Genomic DNA, 8790 nt, shown 5'->3' with positions numbered 1-8790 from the left:
AGCTCAAGCCCGGCTCCTGTCCTTGCCTCGAACACTGCCGCCGAGCACTCCAGCGCCAACGCCCTACGTTGCCGGAACCGCGCTCACCCCGGCTCGCCGAAGCCGCCGCCGTTGGAGGTGCACCGCACTAGCCCGCGACTCTGCCCGCAGCAGCCAGACGCCGGAGGTCGCAGCCACGGGCACCAGGGCCTGCCCGGAGCTCCCCACACCGGAGCCGAGTGCGGTCAGCACGGAGCACCCGCACGCGTCAAAGCTGATGCCGTGCCGGAGGCCAGAGCTTAGCGCCACCGCTGCTCTGCATTCAAAATCATCAGGGTGCAGAAGCACCGATCTTTGGTCATTTGAACAGGGTATATGTCTCTGTCGTGCTTGACCGAGTGGTGCCGGTGCCGGTGCCCGTGCTGCTGCTGCCGCCTGTCGTAACGGAAGATGTGTAGTATAAAGCATCAGGCGGCGGCATGTAGGTTGCCACCGGCATCCTCGCCGGCAGGCTCAGCGGTGCCTCCAGCCGCAGCACGTTGACTCACCCTTCAGCCGCGTGTCGGCGGCGTCGAGGATGGCTCCTCTGCCGTACCATTCCCAAAGCCATTTCACGATGTGGATCACGTCTTCTTCGCCGTGGCGACGCACCAGGGGCCGCTGGCTGCAGGCGGTCTCTAGAAGGACGACGCCAAAGCTGTAGACGTCCGACTCGGCGTTGGCCCTGCCGGTGATCATGCACTCCCGGGTCCATGTACCAATTGTGGCCGCGAGCACCGTGGTGTGCGAGCCCCGGCCATGGTCGACCAGCCTCGCCAGCCCGAAGTCGCCGAGCTTGGCGTGGAAGCAGGCGTCCAGCATCACGTTGCTGGGCTTGATGTCCCTGTGCACCACACACTGCTCCCACTCCTCGTGCAGGTAGAGCAGCGCTGACCCCAGCCCCAACACGATCTCGTGCCGGACTGGCCATGGAAGCAGAGCGTCGTCGCTGGCTCTGTACAGGTGTGTGTCGAGACTGCCGTTGGACATGAGCTCGTAGACGAGGAGCAGCTCGCTGCCGCCGTGGCACCAGCCGATGAGCTGCACTAGGTTGCGGTGCCTTAGCTGGCTGATGATCCTGACCTCAGCGGCGTACTCCTTCCTCCCCTACTTCGAGCCCTTCGATACCCTCTTGACGGCGACGTGAAGGTCCATGTCCTTGAGGAATCCTCTATACACGGACCCAAACCCACCTTCTCCAAGCTTCTGCTTGTCCGAGAAGTTGTCGGTGGTAGTGGCGAGCTCGCCGTAGCGAAACCGCTTTGGCCCGGTCCCTTTCTTGAACTCGTCCTCCATCTCCAGCTCATCGCCGCCCTCTTCTAGCTCCCGCTCCATCGTCTGCCGGGCGCGCTTTCGCCGTTGGTGCAGGAGGAACCAGATTCACAAGCATAGAACTATCAAGAAAGAGGCAGCACCGGCGGCAGACAAACCAACCACTAAACCTGTGGAGACCGACGGAGAATCCGTCGGCGGCGGTGGCACCGTCCGGCGTGGCGGCAGGGTGACGTCGAAGGCGCCGATAATGTACCTGACGTAGCAGCTGTACCCTTGAGCGCGCCGCCGGTGTTGTTCGGGAACCTCCCCGGCAGCAGAGCGATATATGTGTTGAGGCACCAGCTGCATTCGATGGCCGTCAGGTCCCGCGTGCACTGAGCGAGCCCGTACACCGAGTCCGACGAGCCAGCGAGCGGAGCGCTCTCGTTCGCGACGAACAGCAGCGAGCCGGGGGCCGTCCTGGCGAGCCGGTTCATCAGGCTGGAGCGCGTGTCCTCGAGCCTTGCCTGGTCGACGGTGCTGGGCCAGATGACGTAGAAGTAGTAGACCTCGTCGCGGCTGGCCACGAAGAAGAAGTCGGTGTCCGAGTAGCGGAGCACGCACGCGTCGTACGCCGTGCTCACGTTCCGGCTGCCCGGGCACAGCGAGGCACTCCAGGCACTGCGTCGCGTTGCGGTCAGCGTAGCACATGATGAGGCCGAACACCTGGTCGCCCCCCGTCCCGACGGTGCCGTTGTAGAACCACCCGTTGTCGCCGGCCGCCGTGGGGAGCGCAGCCAGGAGCTGGTCCAGGTTCTTCTTGTACTAGCTGCCGTCGGTGTAGTTGCCGCTTGTCGAGCAGGAAGGCGCCAACGGCAGCACCGTCTTGGCGCCCTGCCCAGCTGCCGCGATGAATACCAAGGCCAAGGTGGCGAGGAGGAGAAGGCGGGGGGCCATAGCCGCTAGCCGGCCGGCAGCTCCATCGCCCATGACCAGTTGTGCTAGCCGGAGAGCCACTGGATTGGGAAAGAAAGGTTCCTGGACGGAGGGATTCACGGCGACAGCAGATAGCGTGACAGAATGCTATTAGACGGTAACGGACCATTCTTTCAGTGGTATTTTCTGTGATGGACATCTTTCGGTGGTATTTTCCAAATGTCGTGATCTTTCGATGCTATGAAACCAATTTTTCCTTTTGTTTGTTGTTTTTGATACTCAGAGGTTCTAAAAGGTGTTTCCTGACATTGAATGAAAAAAAATCTAAACTAACTGCAACTTGAGAACTGGATCTGAGGGCTTGTTCGGCTGGTCGTTAAGCCGGCCGATTTCGGCTGATTTAATAGTGTTCTATGAGGGAGAATATGTTGAAATAGGCTAACTTAACTTAAAAGTAGTTAAAGCGAACATGCCCTTTACTTCTGAGAAAGCAGACCTGAACCTGCAAATTAGTTCTGAACATATGACACTGATAAAGCACACGTACTCCTACATACTAAAGCATCACTCTCAAGGAGTGGAAAGAATGAATATCTGACAGCAAAAAGGATCATTCACAATTTGTTAAACAGTAGCGATCTCTAAAAAAAAGCTAGAACCTTTTGGCCGCTCAAATTGGCCTACCAGGTGACTTTGGTGAAGATCTAAAAAAAGGCGCGGACCGAGCCTAGCTCGGGTGGCAAGTGCCCAGGTGTTGAGGCTTACCGGTGGGAGTTCGATCCCCACGGGGAGTGGAATTTTCGGTCTCGCATCCATGTTTATTTTGTTCAGGTTCTGGACAACCACGTGATGCTACAATGGGACTACAACGTGCTCGTTGTCTACGAGGCTTGTGGAGCTTCGGTGATATCTAGAAGGACGTTTGAGGTGTATAGGTCCTAGTTTCTAGGGGTGTGAGTATGTTGTGTTGAGTACAGATACTACAACTTGTACACTAGGAGTCCAGGCTTAAAAAAAAAGGCGACTTTGGTGGAGTTGTCGTTGGATTGCAGCGGACGGCTGCGATGTGGTGACTCCAGAGCGCCTCGTCCACGTGGGATGATCGACGAACTGGACACGTGGACCCGGCACGACCACGTCGTCGCGCGGCGCCACCCGCCACCGCGCGGCCACGCCTCCACCCTCCCCTCCTCCTGTCCTGCTTGTTCCCGCGCCCCCTTTATCCACTTCGGAAGTCGCCACGAGTTCCTGACGGCGACGCCCCCGCGTGCCGTGGCGTGCGTGCCCGCCCACCAGTCTGCGGTCTGCCCGTCTCGTCTCCCTGCGCCGGGGGCCCCCGCCGAGCTGGCTGGCCCGTGCGCCAGCCCGCGCAGCAACCGCAGCCACAACTAGAGCCCCCGCACGGCAGCCACTCAGACGGCCGGCTTTATCAGCCGCGGCAGCGACATTCACCGGGGGGAAATATTTGCAGCCACCGCGCCGGATTCCGCCACAAAATCAGCCATCCACCGCGAGAGCATGGCGGCCATCGTGGCGGCGCGGGCGTCTGCCCCCGGCGGCGCTGCCGTGAGCACTATCGCCGCGTTCCACAGCCACGCGTCCTCTTCCCACGCGCTCCCGCTCGCCTCCTCCTCCATCGGCGGCGCCAGGTGGTACTACCACGCCTCCGCGTGCTGCTTCGCCACCAAGCCCACCGCGCCGACCGCCGCCGAGCTCGTCGACCAGGACCCCGCCACGGCCACGCAGGAGGCCGCCCAGCCGCGCCGGAAACGCCGGTCTCGGAAGGCGAAGAAGTCCGCCACCGCCGCCAAGGAGGAGGACGGGACGGGTGACGAGACGGCGGCGGCGGCGGCGGAGGACGAGGCGAAAAGGAAGAAGAAGGAGGCGCCCAGCGCCGAGGAGAGCGCCCGGGCATTGGTGGCCGGCCTCGACGACGTGATCGTCAACCCCGTCGGCCTGGGCCGGCGGTCGCGGCAGGTGTTCGACGAGGTGTGGCGCAAGTTCTCGCGGCTGGGCCAGATTTCGAGCGCCTCCTCCATCGCGCTGGCGGAGGAGGAGCAGGCCGTGCTTATCCGCGGAGGACCCATGTGTGAGTTCACCGTGCCTGGGGCGCAGGACACCACCGTCCTCGTCGTCGGCGCCACCAGCCGCATCGGCCGCATCGTCGTGCGCAAACTCATGCTCCGCGGATACAATGTCAAGGTCAGCATGTCCTGATTCAAATGGTCATTGATTTGACTGAAGTGGTAGCTGCTTTCGATTTTTTATTAGAATCGACAACGCTGGAGCGGATAACTTAACGTACGGTCTTACTTTACTGCATACTCTCTTGCCTAGGGAGGCAAACATTTTTTTTAAACGCAACTAGGGAGGCAAACATGATAATTAGCATTTCAATTTTCATAGCCTGTCATTTGTGATTTTTTTTATGCTTCATTCTATTAATGTATATCTAGATTCTCCTCAGCGTCTACAATTTCTGAGTTCTGATGCTGCTGATGTGTTCAGACTGTAAGTGTGATAGTCACTGCCGCCCTAATTTAGCTGGCTTAGCCCACGTGCTCACTCAGTCATACCTTCCATGCTGCGTACTAAAATTCTAGAGTTTGGGATCTAAAATGAATGGAGTGATGTATCTATCCATCATGTCATATGGACACACTGGAAACAATCTACAGTAATGGAAATGAACAATGCACAGTTCTTATGATGAAATTCCAAGGCAGTCTGTACGTAAACTGTTCTTCTCCTAACTTTCTCCTAAATAGGAGAAGTTGGATAAACTAGGAGAAGTTGGGCCTAACTTTCTCCTACCATAACAGGCTTTAGTAAGAAGAAACGACCCTGAAGTGATAGATATGCTCCCAAGGTCAGTGGACATTGTTGTTGGCGATGTTGGTGATCCTGCAACTGTCAAAGCAGCAGTATCAGGCTGCAGCAAGATAATCTATTGTGCAACTGCACGCTCAACTATTACAGGAGACCTAAATAGGGTCGATAACCAAGGAGTAAGGAATGCTAGCAAGGCTTTCCAGGTATTTCCTTCTGAGTTAATTTTCTTATGTCAACTTCTATTTGTATTTATGGTTTTAAGATCCACCACTCCTTAATGAAAAGTATGTCACCGAGCTTGGTTTTGTACTGCAGGATTACTACAACGAATTGGCCCAGCTCAGGGCTGGTAAAAGCAGCAAGAGCAAACTCCTGATAGCAAAATTCAAGTCTGCAAAGTCCTTGAAGGGTTGGGAGGTGCGGCAGGGTTCTTACTTCCCAAATGCTTTTGTTTCTAGATTTGATGAAGGTATCGATGCATCACTGGATTTTTCAGAAGATCAGCAGGCTGTTTTCTCAGGTAGCACCTTCAGTTTTGTAGCTTTTATGACAATGATTCCCGTTTTTAAATAAAATAAAACAAAAAAAAACTATATACTTCATGTACCTCTGTTTTTCTTTTATTCGAATGTCATAGATTTCTTATGGAACTTCCTTATTTTCAGGATTTGTATTCACAAGAGGTGGATATGTTGAGATATCAAAAAGGCTTTCTCTTCCTCTAGGTTCCACCCTAGACAGGTATTAGGATCTCTTATGTTTTTCTTATTTTCTGATGTTGACGAATCTGTATGAAATTATGTATCAAAATGTATTATGTGAGCGTGACATTTCACTTCTATTTCTCTGTGCATAGGTACGATGGTTTACTTTTTTCAGTGGGAGGAAATGGAAGATCATACGTTGTTATTCTTGAAACTGGTCCATTGGCAGACACGACCCAGAGCAAGAAGTATTTTGCTCGGATGACTACAAAAGTAGGCTTTTGTAGGGTAAGTACTAAGTAAGTAGTGTTCGATGTCTTAGCTATACAGCTGCTTAATGCACATGTAGAATTTAATCCTTTTGCGTTTGTTTTCTGCAGGTAAGAGTGCCATTTTCATCTTTTCGGCCAGTAAACCCACAAGATCCTCCCCTCGACCCTTTTCTTGTGCATACACTAACCATTAGGTTTGAACCAAAAAGGCAGGTCAGTGCACTATGTTGTATTAACTTCCATCATCACCACAAGACAGCAAGTGCAGCTTTGGCTGTGACATAAAAACGGCGACTTAGCAATTGACACTTTCTGCAGAGACCTGGTGATGGATCTCAAAATGCTAGTGATCCTCGAAACTTTGAGCTGAAACTGGAATACATCAAAGCTTTACCTGTAAGTTGTTCCCACATTGTGCCTGTAGATATTACCTTTCTGTCTCATGTACTTATAAGTATAGCTTTTTTTTTTCTTTTTTTTGCAGACTGGTCAAGAAACAGACTTCATATTGGTGTCATGTTCAGGTTCTGGAATTGAATCTAACAGAAGAGAACAAGTTCTCAAAGCCAAGAAGGTTCTACTTTGTGTAACCACTTAACACCTATATGTTTATCTACTTCAGATGTTTAAGGATCTTGATGCTCTTCTAGGCTGGAGAAGATGCACTGCGAAGGTCAGGCCTTGGATATACAATCGTGCGCCCGGGTCCTTTGCAGGTATCATACTAATACACTTACTAACATTAGTGGAGTGAAGTTTCTAGGAATTCACTTTAGGCTCTTGATATAAGCAGTGTGCTAAACATATGGTTAACCTAGAACTAGAAGCCATCTATTTCCTTCTTACGTTCAAAAACCAAGACATAAACATTGTACTAGATCATACCTTCTGAAGCAGTATTATGAGCAAATGAGACATTAGTGGAGTGAAGTTTCTAGGAATTCACTTTAGGCTCTTGATATAAGCAGTGTGCTAAACATATGGTTAACCTAGAACTAGAAGCCATCTATTTCCTTCTTACGTTCAAAAACCAAGACATAAACATTGTACTAGATCATACCTTCTGAAGCAGTATTATGAGCAAACGAGGCAATTATTTTCCTATGTTATATGTGTTCCATAGATTGAACCTAGTTGCACAATGACCATGATAGTCATTTTTAAATCGTTTCAGGAAGAACCTGGTGGCCAGCGTGCACTGATCTTTGATCAAGGGAACAGAATCTCTCAGGTGAAAACGTCATGAACAATTAGTTGCCTGTGTGATGCTAAATTTTGCGGATTGTATGCTATACATAACACTATATCTATAACTTTCCTATGTAGGGTATCAGTTGTGCTGACGTGGCAGATATTTGTGTCAAAGCATTGCATGATTCCACTGCAAGAAACAAAAGTTTTGATGTAAGATTATTCTCCTGCTCTGTTTCATGTATAGCAACGCTTTTTCAACTGATAATAGTATGCAGTTGTGAATAATTAAACTTGTTGCTATGTATTCAATTAGGTATGCTATGAGTACGTCGCTGACCAAGGGAACGAGCTGTATGAGCTTGTAAGTTAATTGCTGAAATCCAAAATTGATGGATCCCTCACGTTCTTGTTTTTGTTCGTTTTCGTGTTTGATAATATGCCATGGATGTTTTCAGGTGGCTCATCTACCTGACAAGGCTAACAACTATCTTACACCAGCACTCTCTGTTCTAGAGAAGAATACCTGATTAATGTGCCGCCAGACTCAGACATATGTAATATACGGGTCATATAACGTGTATATTTTCTCCTCTTGTAAAGCCATACGTTTTTCCTATACAAGCCTTGTGTGATTCACATGGTATGTCATTTGGCCCTTTTGTAAAGATGATTGCACATTGCGTTAAAAAAAAAGATCATTGCACAGACTCAGACATTAAAGGTTGTGCAAGACGCTGATGGGCGATGGGCGATGGGCGATGGCACCGAGGCGGCCAACAAACCGGCGCCAGCGGCGACGTCGATCTCCTCGCCCTCGGTGCTGGTGCTGGCGCTGGCGGACACTATTCGCTTGTTTTCCTGAACTGCCCCCATATCCTTCCCTGACGTATGCTTCCGATTCTCACCTCGTGGTAGTGGTCAGTAACACCCGTCTTCCGATCACCTCGTGGTAGGGGTCAAGACGATGTGAGGCTCCGAACACATCAGGTTCGTCTCCTGTTGGCTGCTGCTTCCTCGGTTCCTCTTCCTCCCGCAGTCCCTCTCCCTTGGGCCATCGCATCCCGTCTCCCATGCGTGTCGCTGCGGGCCGGCAGCGCCGTTGGGCTCGGCGGACGACCCACCCGCTTCAGTTTCATGGGCTGGGTTTCCGGTACCGGCTCAAGAGGCGTATCGCTGCAAGAGATCTATATTTGCTTTGCTTTCGCGTTTTACTCCGATACAAACGAGCTTTACTTTGTGTACTTATGCTTATTTCATACCTTGTAAGTATATTGTGTTGGCTTGGATCATATAAGCATGCCTAACCCTCCTTTGTTTCTATTGTCAATTGCTTATATGAACCAAGCATGTTGAAAACCTCACTCATCTTTTATACATACTTGAGGTTGTGTTGTCATCAATCACAAAAAAAAGGAGAGATTAAAAGCATCTAAGCCCCTAGTTGGGTTTTGGTGATTAATGACAACATAAGATTATTATGACTAACGTGTGTTTTACAGAGGCAACTTGAGTTAGGTCATGGTAATGGTGATTGATTGGGTAATTATGATTTTTATGCCCCTGTCGATGGAAATCGCTTC

The 8790-nt window shown here is 51.3% G+C and overlaps 1 protein-coding gene and 1 pseudogene across 1 annotated transcript; one reads left to right on the top strand and one right to left on the bottom strand.

Moving 5' to 3' along the window:
- Positions 1-63: 63 nt before the first annotated feature.
- LOC136526532 (L-type lectin-domain containing receptor kinase IX.2-like) lies at positions 64-2229 on the bottom strand (annotated as a pseudogene).
- Positions 2230-3640: 1411 nt separating this feature from the next.
- Positions 3641-7921, top strand: LOC136528227 (protein HIGH CHLOROPHYLL FLUORESCENCE PHENOTYPE 173, chloroplastic-like). Its single transcript, XM_066521160.1, has 13 exons — positions 3641-4410; positions 5031-5243; positions 5356-5560; positions 5706-5781; positions 5897-6032; positions 6125-6229; positions 6335-6412; positions 6501-6590; positions 6667-6732; positions 7191-7247; positions 7343-7420; positions 7524-7571; positions 7666-7921. Exons 1-13 carry the CDS (start codon positions 3727-3729, stop codon positions 7735-7737), a joined length of 1908 nt encoding a protein of 635 aa, XP_066377257.1. The 5' UTR covers positions 3641-3726; the 3' UTR covers positions 7738-7921.
- The last annotated feature ends 869 nt before the right edge of the window (positions 7922-8790 follow it).

Source organism: Miscanthus floridulus, chromosome 19 (genome assembly GCF_019320115.1).
Source record: "Miscanthus floridulus cultivar M001 chromosome 19, ASM1932011v1, whole genome shotgun sequence".
NCBI classification, from domain to species: domain Eukaryota; kingdom Viridiplantae; phylum Streptophyta; class Magnoliopsida; order Poales; family Poaceae; genus Miscanthus; species Miscanthus floridulus.
This window is presented reverse-complemented; position numbering and strand designations above follow the sequence as displayed.

What these genes read in the sequence shown, in the direction of transcription:
- LOC136528227 (XM_066521160.1), top strand. Translation starts at nt 3,727, where the DNA reads ATGGCGGCCATCGTGGCGGCGCGGGCGTCTGCCCCCGGCGGCGCTGCC. An exon ending in TCCGCGGATACAATGTCAAG is followed by an intron (nt 4,411 to 5,030) that starts GTCAGCATGTCC and finishes CTACCATAACAG; the next exon opens with GCTTTAGTAAGAAGAAACGA. An exon ending in AAGGGAACAGAATCTCTCAG is followed by an intron (nt 7,248 to 7,342) that starts GTGAAAACGTCA and finishes TTTCCTATGTAG; the next exon opens with GGTATCAGTTGTGCTGACGT.